Source organism: Haliaeetus albicilla, chromosome 16 (genome assembly GCF_947461875.1).
Source record: "Haliaeetus albicilla chromosome 16, bHalAlb1.1, whole genome shotgun sequence".
Classification (NCBI taxonomy): domain Eukaryota; kingdom Metazoa; phylum Chordata; class Aves; order Accipitriformes; family Accipitridae; genus Haliaeetus; species Haliaeetus albicilla.
Genome location: NC_091498.1, coordinates 12,631,220 through 12,644,901, shown reverse-complemented (window position 1 = coordinate 12,644,901; position 13,682 = coordinate 12,631,220). Strand labels below are relative to the sequence as shown.

Genomic DNA, 13,682 nt, shown 5'->3' with positions numbered 1-13,682 from the left:
AAGGTTAAGTTAATACAGTTCTGTATATGCCAGTTTGCCTCTTCTACTTCATTAAAAAGTTGGATGTCTACTCACCAGTTTCCTGGGGGAAAGGTATTCATCCATAAGTAGTTCTCTGTCATCTTTAATCAGCGGACTGGGATTTAGGTTGCCTCGCCAACTCAAATCAGTCACCCAGACTGCAGCTGAGGCCAGATGAGGAATTCTGCCAGGATTCCACTTCAGGTCCATCTCAGTATGCTTTAAAAAAAAGGATAACAAGCAGTCCGATTTTTCCCCCCTATTTATTATTTTCCCTTCAGTAAAATCTGTTTTGACTTTCATTGCAAGTCAGCAAGTGCCTATGGAGAGACAGGTTTCTTTAATCAGAAAGAACCCAAAGCAACGCATCACATAACATATATTCTTCCTCTTCTTCACCCTCAAGAGCTATCCTAGTCCCACATCTCATTCAGCTTTGAGTGTAAGATTTTACAGCAAACTATCGTTTGCAGTTATACAAAAAGCCAGGCATACCTATGGCTCTGTACAATGAAGGTAGTCGAGAACAAACAACTCGGGACACTAGCCCTTCCCAGTCTTCTCACTGCTCCGCTCACCCTTCTCCAGTGGCAATGAATTTCCCGTCCACATGGGCCTCCTACCTACCCATCCTCTCTTGAGAAATGTGAACTGCACTCATCAAAACTCTGCCAGGCTCCAGGCTGAAAGTGCCGGCACCAAGACACGTCACCCTTCTCTCCAGTGTTTTGAGCTCTGCCTGTAAGTAGCATGGACAGCAGCAGTCCATATGTGCTGTCCTAAATTAAACGTACCTGCACTGTTATTGACTGCCCTCTGGGTCAGGCAGGCCATGGCTACTGACTTCTAGTTCTGAAGACAGTCTTGGAGAAAATAAAATTGAAATACAATTTAAACAAAACTGTGTGTGCTTCAAGTGAGGAATGAAATTCAAAGTTTGAAGATGAAGCACTTCAAAAGTGTTTATTCTTCAATTCCCAAAGCTATTCCTTTTACAGAAATACTAACAACTAACTTTGAAATATGGAATAAGCGTATGTACACCCATTAGAGTCAAAAAGCAATCAGCTGTACCTGAATGGTACAAGCATTACTATGATTTATACAGCTATTTACTACTACTTGGCAGCAAGGAAGTACCGCAGCTGGAAACATTGCTGTAACAACAAAAGGCTAGACTAGAGAAAAGCCTTCTCACTCTGCTGAAGGGAAACCTGCAGTTTTCCTCTGTTCACCACTGTGAAGCAATACATATTCTTAGTGCTGGAAAAGTAATTAAATAATCAAGCTAATCATAACTGGCTGACAAGGCTTCAGTGGTGGCCAAGACCTGAGAATTACCACCTTCCTTCCCTCTCATACTAATAAACAGTTAAACACAGGAGTGATTTCTGTTAGGAAAAATAGAGGAAGTTCTGACTGCTCAGCTAGTCATCTCTACTCAAGAGGACTGACTGGTTAGCAGGTGAGAGAGCTTTACACCAAAGAGACTTCTTGCTCTGACTACTCAGGGCCAGTCAAAAGTCTTCATCTCTGCACTAGCAAAAGAAATTCAAAAGACTCAGTACTGTCAGAAAAAATAGCAGCCCTTACCTGAAGAACAACAAAAAATTAACGATTCACCAAACCTCCCCCTGCAGGATCTCCTAGCATTAGGAAGAGAGGAACCCAAACCTCACACTCCTAAGTGCTCCTTCCATACACTCATCAGGGGAGAGACAACCCACAGAAAGCAAAAACTATTTTTCCAAGATCACTGCACGTACCTGGCAAGCATTCCTAGAGGAGAAGCTGACTTCTCAAATGAACTACATTTGAGCCGCAGCAATGTTCAACACTTAAAAAACATATTCAAGAACAAATTCTTCAGAGACACGTTACTCCTTTCAATCTTTCTTAATGGCTTATAAAAGAAACACCATAAAGTGAATTGAGCAGTGACATTTGTAGCTTCTAAAACCTTAGTGTGCCTATAGTAGTATAAGGACAACTTTCATACATCTGCCCATTAAGAGGGAAAAGTGATCTCAAAAACACTAAGTAAGTGTCTTAGTTTTTGGAAGAAAAACTACAACCCATAAAATTCTATTTTCTGTTTCTTTTTCCAAAGATTTCTAGAATTTCTCAGATTTTTTTCTTCTACTTTCTTTAGAGCAGGTCAATATGATTTAGTCAGTTTGCTGAATTGCAACAGTCATCAGTTGTCCAAGGAAATTCAAGAATCTTATGCGATATGAAGGTCTTCTGGTGTTGTCTTTATTTTCTTAGGAAATAATTATTTTGGTCAATAACTGACTTGGATTAGAATATCTGCCATATAAATGCTGGAATACTTGGACAGTTGCACAAGACTTTTGTTGGATCATGTGCAAATACTGGTGGTTCTTTCTAAATCAAGCGAGGATCATTATTACCCAAAGATAATCCCATATGTTATCGGAGCCAAGTGGAGCAATAGTCAGAAATCACTGGTGTAACATGTGAGTGCAAAATACAATGAGATAATAGCAGGATTGTGTAGATTTGGGCTGTAAAGAGTTGATACACTTGCATAAAAAAAATTATTGTTCTCCTTTCTTCAGTCCATCACTATTACATTTCAGAACATCCTCCAATCTTTGAAATATGTGTTGATACAGCACTTACTTAAGGTTTGACAGGGAGATCAATTTGTGGCTTAATATCTGAAGTAACACTTCCAACTCTATACTTCCCGCTATTGATCTGCTGCTTGTAATTATCGTAACATTGGATTAGTGAGGAAAAAAGCATTTTCATCACAAATTGTCCGGGATCAAACTGAGTTATTATCAGCAAACAAAACTAATTTTTTTTACATGCTTCCATCACTTCAAAACTTTCTCCAGAGAAGAAAGAATCTTCTCCTGAACGTGGACCAAAATAACATCCTCAAAATGAGGAATATAGAAAAGCTAAGAGTGCAAGAATCCTAGTGGTGAGGTACCGATCTTACATAAAAATACATAAACCTCCGAAATCTCCAGCACTGTGTAGGAGTGAGAAGGGGGCCTGGCACAACACTTGTCCCCCTGCAGATACAGGAGTCAGACCACTCATTTTCATCAGATCCACCTGACTTTCTGAGACGGATAAAATCATTCCAGTAAAGCCACCTCACCCACTCATATAAAATGCTAAAAAGCAAGTGAGAAATCTATGGTTTTGTCAAATGCACAGGAAAAGCAACTACTGATCCAAACTAGTGTTAGCCTCAGTGGGACAGTTTACAGGGACTGGAAAGACTTCATTGTCATTAAAGAGGTCTGGGAAGTCACAAACCTGAAGATTTACTCCACAGAGAAGGTGGTTGCATTTGATATATGTTAGATTTATATGCTGAATGGTAATGCAAATCATTCCTGGAAGACTTTGTGGGACCAACAAGGATGGAAGGTAACTGCACCTAACACAAAGTTTCAACGAATTCAATGGGAGAGCAAAGCAGTACCAGTAAGTAGATGAGAGTGTCAGGGAAAGAGAAAATGACTGGGAAAAAAAGGGGGTTTTGTCCTGCATGTGAACGTTGAGAAGAATAAAAGAACGAAAGAAATCAATGCAGGATTTGCATCATAGGTCTTGACTTGGCAGTCTCTTACACATGTGGATAACTAGAAGCAGATAATCAGTGAGTGCAGGAGAAATCAATGGCCAGAGCAGTGAGATGGAAGATCTTGAATTCTATGAACAGTTAATCTGCCAACTTTCCCCACTGCTGCCACTCTCCTTACCAAAGAGCTATTCAATTCACAGACATGTTGTGAAAGTTCATTAAAAACTGCATGATGTTTTCAACATATATAGAGTAATACAGCTAATAAAGACCATTATTAAAATTAAATGATCCTTGGAATAACATGTTATTCAAAATCCCTGCAGAATACTGTAATTTCTAGAAAGAATTGGCAGAGAATAGTTATTTGATGTTCTTAGTGTCCAACAAACTGGTAAAACTCCAAGATTTTATTTTCCTGCTGCAAGATTTATCAAAGAGTCAATGATAGGATCGTGTATTCTTCATTAAATATATATTAATACTCATTTCAAATACAGCAATTGCCAGAAATGTTTGACTCCGTATTAATATGGCTTCTTAAGTCTGGGAAAAACCCTCTGAATTATGTGACTAGGCATGATAATTTCTAATGCAGCCTTCAAGACATTACCTAAAAAGCTTGTCCAAGCAGTTAGGCTACTATTTAAAAACAAAAAAACCCAATCAACTGTAATCAATCGAGATTTACTCTAGGAAAGACATATACCCCTATAAATTAACATCCCATACAAAAATGAATCTCTACTCCCTTAGGCCAGCTTCTCAATCAGCATCCTCTCCTGCTCTGTGGCTACCCATGCCTTCAAGGATCTCAATTGGACAGGGAGGGGTGCGATTTCAGGCCAGGTACTGCAATCTGTATGCCCTTATCTTTATGCCACCAGCCTAAAAATTCTCTAGAAAAAGAACAATTGAGAACCATTGTGCTATCTATCCCTTCATGACAGGAAGTTTGCACTGCAGACTTCCATTTCTCTTGCCCTGCATAATGTAATTTTTATTTGTTTAATCCAGAATCACAAATTACAGTAGTGCCCATACTGTTTCCACTGCCACAGAATGAAAACAAAGAATTCTGTGTTTACTAAGGATTTGACAAAAGGTTTGGTTTATAAGTCCCAAGGGAACTATGAGTGCCCTTTTAAGTGTAATTTTGTGCAAGTGCACTACAGATAACCTCTTCTGGAAAAGAACTGTTTGGGCAGCTGGAATTTACTATGATGTCATCAGGAAACTACTCTTACAATAATCCACCCCTAATGGCAAAAACAGTTCCTGCTACATAAATGCAAGATAAAGCATCCTGCAACGCATCAGTCTATTTTAGCAGGTGCAACTTCTAAAATGTTGAAAAATAAAACATCTGACCTGATATTAATGTGAATCTTCCTTTTCCGTATATGACTAAATGATCATGTTTTAATCTTCTGGTTTTGTTAAGCAGAAGGAGGCAATGACTACTTCAGTAGTGCTACTTTAATATCAAGGGATGATGTAAACACTGTAAAGAGCATTCATAAATATTCCACTTGTGTGCCCCACTAAAGAAAAAAGCTTTTATGAGAATGCTGAAATATCAAGATGTCAATATGCCGTTTAATTAAAAATTCACTGACTTCAACAACATTGAATGACTCCAATGCTTACAATGATGGTGTTGTTTAAGCATTAAGCCAATTTGAGGCCTTGGTTCAAGCACCCAAATTTGCACATAAAGCAAGTGCACCGCTTTGCCTCATTGTTTACCTTATTTATGGTTTTACAAGCTGTTAAGAGTGCCTGACAGTTCTTTGGTATTACATGTAAATCCTGTAAAACTGTAGAGTACAGTTGCCATGACCATGGTAAGTAAGCCTCGAGATCTATGTCCCACACAGTCCTTGGGAAAGCTCTTGGGAGCTTCATGGACTTTGTATTACCCCCATGCACAGAGTTGAGTTCAAACTGTGCCTTTGTCCAAAGCAGCAGTGATCCCAGAGAAGAAAACGCATGCTACAATCCCAGACTAGGTTTGAGCCAACACCCTTGAGATAAAAGGTGTTTCATATTCTTAAAAAACACAGCACTAATAAATAAAAAGGCAATGCATTTAAATGCTACCCATTTCTCCTTTATATATCTACAAATTGCATGTATTAAAAAAGCAGGATATATAATACTTTCCCAGATCCTGCTGAGGAGATTGTAAGGTGATGAGAAATTTTTTATCATGTGTGCTGGAAATGTCTCTAAATTAAATCATTCTGGAGCTAGCTTGTCAAATGTTGTCCTCATAGCAGGATAAAAAGCAGATCACTCTCTATTATAAGTTCTATTACATGTCAAAGAAACAATAAACCAAAGTGCAATCAATTGTTTTTGGTATTTAGAGTCCTGTGGTGGGAAGGGATCAGTGGCAATTTCTGTCTGGCTACAAACATTCATTGATACTCTCTGCAGTGCAAGATTACAGACAGTGGCTATGAATGAGCATGGATTATCTAAGGATTTACCTTAGCTGAAACTGCAAGATGCTAGAGATTGAGATTTTTTTTTCTTATATAGGCGAACTTCCTGCTGCAAGAAAAAGTCTCGAGAGGCTCTTCTGCTGTCTGTCCCCACAATCAGCCTAAGCAAAGCAAAGCGGGGCGTAGGATGTGGGGGTAGCTGGTGAACAACAGGGATTATGGAAAAACAGAGCTCTGAGGTGCCTATGCCTTCACTGCCAGAAGGTTGCCAAATGATCTTACGATCATTTCAGTTAGTGGAGGAGATAAGAGTAAGTCCCTCACCATTTTAACTTTAGCAAGGTAACCAGGGATCAGGAAGCTGCATTTGGCTCTTCATGGCCACGCGTTTTTATTCAACAGCATCCATATGTTAAATAAGGGAGAAACAAGGCTGCTCTATTTAAAATCCTCCTGTCTATATGCAGGTGTCCTGTCATGGATAGCTAATGCTGAGATACACAGGAACCAACATATCTGTGCTTGTCACATACACAGATGCTGCCTTAAACATAGATGTCACTGGAGCAGAAGATTGGGGAAAATAATTAGTTTAGGCAATTCTAACATTACAGTTTCAGCTTTGTTAAAATAAAAAGTATTCACCTATAATGTTGTTCTTTTCAACTATTCCCAAAGTACAGATATTAATTCAAACTGCAGCACCAGCTTAATGAAGTCTTTTGTCAGGAAATGCTTAATATCCTTCTTTTTGGACCTTACCTACGATATCCTATTCTTATTTCAGAAGACAGGATGTACAGGTAAGTGCATCCTGCCAGGCTGAATCAAGATTTGATCTCATGTTTAATACTCCACAGGTTATCTTAATATCTATTGGATATTCTGTTAACTGTCAAAGGACAATAACCCGAACAATTATTTTTTTTAAAACATCAGCCAGGTCATTAATGTGCCCTCCTTGTGTTCAAAAGGCCTAATTCAGCAATTACTTAAATTGCAGATGTTAGGCATATTACTGGACATACTGAGGAAGGACATAAACAAAGCAAGGTTTTGCAGAGTCAGTATCTTTTTAAGATCAACAGATACAGTTAGGAAAACAAGACAAGTTTTAGGGCACACAAAGCTCTCTTCATGTCATAGGCACTTATCCATACTCTCCAAGCTCACCGAGGAAATCTAACTCAGCACCATAGTTTCAGGTCCCAATCCTGAAAAGACTAATTCATGTGATCAGCTTCGCACAGAGTGAGTAGGGGGATGACCCAAGTACAAAGTTCATCACCTGGCTAACCCAAGATAAAAGCATCTGCCAGTATCATTTAAAGTATTAGCAAAAGTATTCCCACCAGCCTCCCCAAAACGTGTATTCTTTCCTCTCAACACCTCTCCAAGAGGTGGTCTACAACCAGGTTGAACATCTCTCTGCTCTTCACCAGCCACGTTACATAAAGTCCCATAGGTCAAGGCTCACCAAGTTTTTTCTTCTTTAGCTTCCGATTTGACTGAGAAGGCTTGAAGATACGAATCCCAGCATACTATTTCTGACCTGCTGGAGCTGGGCTGAAGAATGGCAGCCAGATGGCCCGAGTGCCCAAGACCAGCACTGCATATCCTACAACCACTCTGCATGCCAAGTCTGAGTGCATTAAAAGAAAAGTTACCTTCAGGGAGCTCTCCACTTATGATGTGTATTTAACATCTGGAAAAATAAACAATACTGTCTCAGCACATAGCCTGCAATATATATATTTAAAAAGTAAGAAGCAGCATGATGAAATCATATTTTAGGGGGGGAATAAAAAAAGATTTGAGTGACTCAGGGCTAATCCATCACCCAAGCAATAGTCTCCCTGAGTTAGTGCTGGTGGGTGAGGTATTTGGACATATTCTGTTATCAGTGTAAAGGTACTTTCTTACTGAATAAAGCTTTTGTAAGTGAATAAACTAATTTGTCAACTGATTTGCATAGATTATACCGTATTCCACTGGTGGCCACACTGCGCAGAAAGTTTGAGATTAATCTTCTTTAAGTGATAAGAGCCAAAGAATAAGTTAGTATGTCCTATGCAGACTCAGAATTTCACCCACTTTTAAAAAATCATGTACAAGGTGGTGTCAATTGTTGCAAAGATGGGACAATACAAAAAAAGTTCCCTCTCTCACTGCAAACTTAGTTTTGCTTTGGTGTTGCACTAATTATCCTTTCCTGTCACATGTAAAACCTCCTTACCCTGCACAAATACTGCTTTGAACATAGCCTTGCTGTCTTTATCTGGGGCTTAAGGCAAGAGGCTTTCACATCAGTTGACACTCTCCCAGCTCGTTAAGAAGAAGCTGGGTAAGTCACATGTATACTGCTCTCTCTCCAGCACCTTCCCCGATTTCTCCCACACGCCCAAAGGTCTTCCAGGCTCTCTCCATTCATTAGGATAACAATATCGCAGTGCAGCTCAGTTTTCTGAGACACAAAAAGATGCAGTGTGTCCCTGCACAGGTGAGCGCAGTCTCAGATCAAGCTTACAGCAGTGCTGCTCATTCACAGGCTATTCTAACCCATGGACTCAGGACTAAGTGACAGTCCAAAGCTGCTGAGAAGAAAAACTATGTATTTGGTCTTCAAAGCATTTTTAGTATCCATCATTTAGAAGCATTTCCAGATTCCAGCTAAGAAAAGGACAATAAAAGCAGACTTTTTTTCCAACTACTGTTGCATTGCATTTATGAGCCCTTTGAAATCCACTTCTGTGCAGGATGAAAATGCATCAAATATGGCATTTCTGAGTTTCAGAGTGCTCTGTTGTCCCCAAACAATTTTCAGTCCGTTTTATCAGGTAATTAAGCTGACTGAAGCAAGAGATTCCATGGCCCGCAAAGCCATTTGAAGAGTCATTTTCCACACTGGGATGTTTCTGATTTCCAATGTGTTGCTCACATGGGATACACTGTATAAAAACAGATGGATTCTAGCTGAACTCATAGGAAAATACTAAACAGTGGAAGATGGCGCAGGACCTTATTTAGTAACAAACACTCCCAAAATTTTAGCAAGGGCAGAAAACTAACAGTGAAAAGGAATTTGCAAAATCGGTTTAGGCTACTAATGCATTATAACTGTCCTGCTGGGTCAAGGCAGATGTCCAGCTAGCTACTGTATTCAGAAACAGATGCTTGAAAAACAGTATCAGAAGCAGAGGTAGTCCAAAGCAATCCTTTCCCTGACATACTGTTTTAATTTCTGGCAATCAGCCGCTCAGTAACTTCCCAAGCCAAAAGGTGTGTTGTGTTTGACAGCTGGCAGGATATATAGGGAAGCAATTATTTGTCACGTCTCAAGACATGACAGTCATCCAACCACTAAAGAAACCACATGAATTTTATCAGGAAGCAGTTTTTAAAAGGGAGAAAGTGCGTTTTTGCATGGTATTTGTTTAAATTGTGGAAGACACTGGCATAGGTTGTTGTGGAGGCTAAAATTATAAATGAGTCAAAAGCAGTTAGATAGAATTATGGAGGATTCATCCATCTGTCTATACCACTCATTAATTTATAGCATCTCCTTTTTCATCTCCTCTTCTAGCTGAAAAGTCTCATTTATTTTGTCTGTTTTCCATTTCTCACCATTGTTGTATTTCACAGAAACAATTTCAGTTCTGCCATTTACCCTCCAGGATGATCAGAAGTGCACATAAGATTCAAGATATGGCCACAGAGACAGTACATGAATTTACACTGTTTTCAATTCCTCTTCTTAGAAGTTTTAACACTGTCTTTTTGACTAGCTGCAAGATTGTATTTTCAGAGACAGTACATGAATTTACGCTGTTTTCAATTCCTCTTCTTAGAAGTTTTAACACTGTCTTTTTGACTAGCTGCAAGATTGTATTTTCAGAGAACTACCACAGTAGCTTAATACTCTTTCCCAAGTAGCAATAATTTACTCAAAGCTCTTCATTCTATATATGTTTCTTTCCCTCACATTCATCGCTTTGAACTTGGGTGGATACTCTATTAAAATAAAACAAAAACACACCCAAGTACTACTAATGCTAGTAACATTAAAAAAAAAAAAAAGAGAAACCAAAGTAGTATTAGAACTTCACTATAAAAAATTAAATTAAAACTCAAGATGCAAAAAAATGTAAGATAAACAGCCAGTGTTATGCTATGCTTCAAATAGTGCTTCCTGATGTGAGACACTACAGTCAAAGGAAAGTGTGCTTTCTGAAACTTTTTTTTTTTTAAGTATCAGATAATGCATCTTTGAACTGGCCATGGTCCACAATCTTTTCCTTTTAATACAGATACATTAGCCTTTATTACATATGCCATGGCAAATCTGGTCTTCTGATTTGTATTATCACAAGTACTTGTGGCCCTACTGATATAAAATAGGTTTTGCTCCCAATTGTTTTTCAAGCCAACATGTGAATCTAGGGAAGGTATAAAAACACTAAACATTTTACTAGCAAATTAAAATTATGCAGATGTACCTAAATTAGTTTCTGTGAAAAGATTATGAATTTTCTGATTTAAAAAATAACCTCTTCATAATTCCTCCCGAATAAACATTAAGCCATTCCCATTAGTGATAAATGTAGCAATCCCAGATTTATGGCATATTACATAATGTCACTATTTTGCAGCACTAAATTTTATACTACTTCAAACTTAGAGAATAAATGTGGTTTCTTTAACTATGTCCCCTAAGGAGCTTCAGTTAGAAAAGTACATGCATCATCACCATAATAAATAATAATATCACTCCAGTCCAGGGCTAAACTCACATCCAGTCTCACATTGAATCTGAATCCTGCTTTTATACAGGATCAGGTCCCTCAAGTTGCGTAAGAACAGGCTGATGGCATCCCGGGCCACGGGCAGAGCCTGTTCTCTCTTGCGCTGAGAGTAGCATACAATTAAACCAACAAATTGAACTGCCCATAGGTGGATGTATCCACATATCAATCTCTTGAGAGGTCAGACCTGCAGGAGCATAGTATTTCTCAGTCTTAAAGTCAAGAGAGAGAACACAATGGCCAGAGACAACCCCTGCCCCAACAAAACCTGTTAATGACCACAACTCTGAGATCTGACATGCCTGAAGGCTGCATTTTTAATCCAAGTTGGTTTAGGCAAATTCAAATCAGACAAAATAACACAAAGCAGAGAAATAAAATGAAATGGGAAAGTAATTTAAAAAAAGTTCTGAAACATTTGAAATTATTTTACCTTTTCTTCCAATGCCACTGCTGTCCTGCACCTTTCATTTCCCATCCCTCTCCTACAGAAATTTTCATTTACTAGTCACAACTGTTCATCTCTATTTATCTTGAATGATGCAGATCCTCATAGTGGAATTTCTTACTTGATTGCTCCATATCCTGCTAAAACAACAGTAAGAACACAATCTTCAAGAGAAAAAAACCTGAAATCCCAAACAAACTCAGAGACTCTGAGCATTCGACAATTAATAATAAAAGTGTACTTTATCCGCTGTAGCAGCGGAAGTCCATGCTCAATACGTCTTAAAAGTGTAACAGGACATGAAGCAGTACAGCTTAATGAAAGTGTAACTGTGTCCTGGTTTCAGCTGGGATAGAGTTGATTGTCTTCCTAGTAGCTGGTGTAGTGCTATGTTTTTGAGTTAGGTATGAGAAAAATGCTGATAACACACTGATGTTTTCAGCTGTTGCTAAATAATGTTTAGTCTAAAGTCAAAGATTTTTCAGCTTTTGATGCCTAGCCAACAAGAAGGCTGGAGGGGCACAAGAAGTTGGCACAGGACACAGCCAGGACAGCTGACCCAAACTGGCCAACGGGGTATTCCATACCATGTGATGTCATGCCCAGTATATAAACTGGGGGGACTGGGGGCAGGGGGATCGCTGCTCAGGGACTAACTGGGCATCGATGAGCGGGTGGTGAGCAATTGCATTGTGCATCATTTGTATATTCCAATCCTTTTATTATTTATTAGTGTTGTCATTTTATTAGTTTCTTCTTTTCTGTTCTATTAAGCCGTTCTTATCTCAACCTATGAGTTTCACTTCTTTTCCTGATTCTCTCTCCCATCCCACTGGGTGGGGAACTGATTGAGCGGCTCTGTGATGCTTAGTTGCTGGCTAGGGTTAAACCACGACAGTTTCCCAAGGAGATCATGAGAAGGGAAGGATTTAATACAGAAGAATCTACATATTTGCAAAAAAAAAGTTATTTACTGAACAATTATTTACTCAAAGAACAGTCATTTCCTAGGCTGTAGCAGTAAGTTGAATCTGTGTTAGAGAAAACATTGCCATTATGCTAGCACGGGGTAAAAGGCTGAAGTCAACATTTAATACCTTTTCACTGTATCACTCATCAGAAAATTTTGCCTTGTAAAAGCAGTCAAAATAGAAAATAATAGGCGAGCAGGAACATTTATATCTGGAAACAGTGACTATAGAAGATGGGTGCACAGCCAGGGTAGTACAGGCCTCACAGGCCAAAGGGAGAGCTTAAGATATCCAACTAACTAATTACTGTCTGCTGAAAACTATGGGTGAATATTGCAAGTCTCTTGCTGATAGCGGGTTCATCCCCAAACCATTCTCCATACCACAGCGGGGCCGTAATTAGGACAGGGACCCTACCCGAGCCCTTTCTGCAAGAAGCTGAACAAAGCTTAAAGCCTATAAACCCGGCACTGGCGAGTCTGTACAGTCATTCAAGAGAAGCTGAGGAGGCACTACAGAGGAGCCGTGTTCTCTCAATGTGAAATACCCAGGGATGCTTCTACAACTTGCAAGTGCCCAGGACTATTTATTCATCAGCATTTTTCTCCTCAGAGCTCTACCAAAGCATAAAATTTAAACACGCCGTTAAACCTACCAGACTCATTGTCAACACCAACGTAAACAGAGACCTTCAGGTCCTTTTCACCTCCGCATAGGTCTTCCTACAGCAATGCACACTGTTGGGGTCTTCAAGCCCTGGGATGCACTCAATGTGTACCACGCCAGTCAATGTGGTCACCGCAAAGGCCTTTTTTAAAGGCCCCTAAACGTATGTGTACACATATTAGGGGAAATCACCTCTTGCGCCAGGCCCCACGCCCACCACCCCCACAAAGCCATCTCCAGGCTGCTACCCCCGCTACCCCCTCTCTCCCACGGAGGAGAAGCACGACCCCGCCCCGAGGGCCTGCCTGCTGGTAACGGGACGGGCGGCGGGGGCGGGGGCTGGGGCCCGGCTCCTTCCTTCCTTCCTTCCTTCCTACCTGCCAGCCGGGCCGGGCCGGGCCGGGCCGGGCCCAGGGCGCTGGGCCGGGCCGAGGCTGCCCGTCTCCAGGCAACCGCCGCCGCGACCGCCGAGGCCTCCGCACCTGACCCTGCGCTGGCGACTCCGCCCCCGGCCCCCGCGGCTCCGCCCACCGCCCCGCCCCCCGCCCCCCGCGGCCCCGCTCATTCGGCGGGGCTCCTGGCTGGGAGGGGCAGAGAAGGGTGGTCGCGGGGGGAAGAGTGGCAGCGTGAAGAGCGGGGGCGAAGTGGGGAGAGCAGGGGTGGGCACGGCGTTGAGGAGAGGAGCGGGACAGGAAAGGCAGCAGGACCCCGTGAGGGATTTGGGTGGCCGGTGGCCACACCGGGGTGACAGTA

At 40.7% G+C, this 13,682-nt stretch overlaps 1 protein-coding gene across 3 annotated transcripts in view; it reads right to left on the bottom strand.

The window, feature by feature from the left end:
* The window catches only part of LRRC56 (leucine rich repeat containing 56), a 74,926-nt gene extending 61,504 nt beyond the window's left edge, over positions 1 to 13,422 (bottom strand). The window contains exons 1-4 of one of the 3 annotated variants that reach the window (XM_069803510.1): positions 13,307 to 13,422; positions 12,919 to 13,086; positions 11,278 to 11,432; positions 76 to 240 (exon numbers count right to left, since the gene is read on the bottom strand). In XM_069803510.1, the coding sequence (XP_069659611.1) occupies positions 76 to 240; positions 11,278 to 11,322 (210 nt within the window). In that variant the 5' untranslated portion in view covers positions 11,323 to 11,432; positions 12,919 to 13,086; positions 13,307 to 13,422. The remainder of the gene's footprint in view (positions 1 to 75; positions 241 to 11,277; positions 11,433 to 12,918; positions 13,087 to 13,306) is intronic. The other 2 variants (XM_069803511.1, XM_069803512.1) reach the window with 2 other exon arrangements.
* Positions 13,423 to 13,682: the final 260 nt, after the last annotated feature.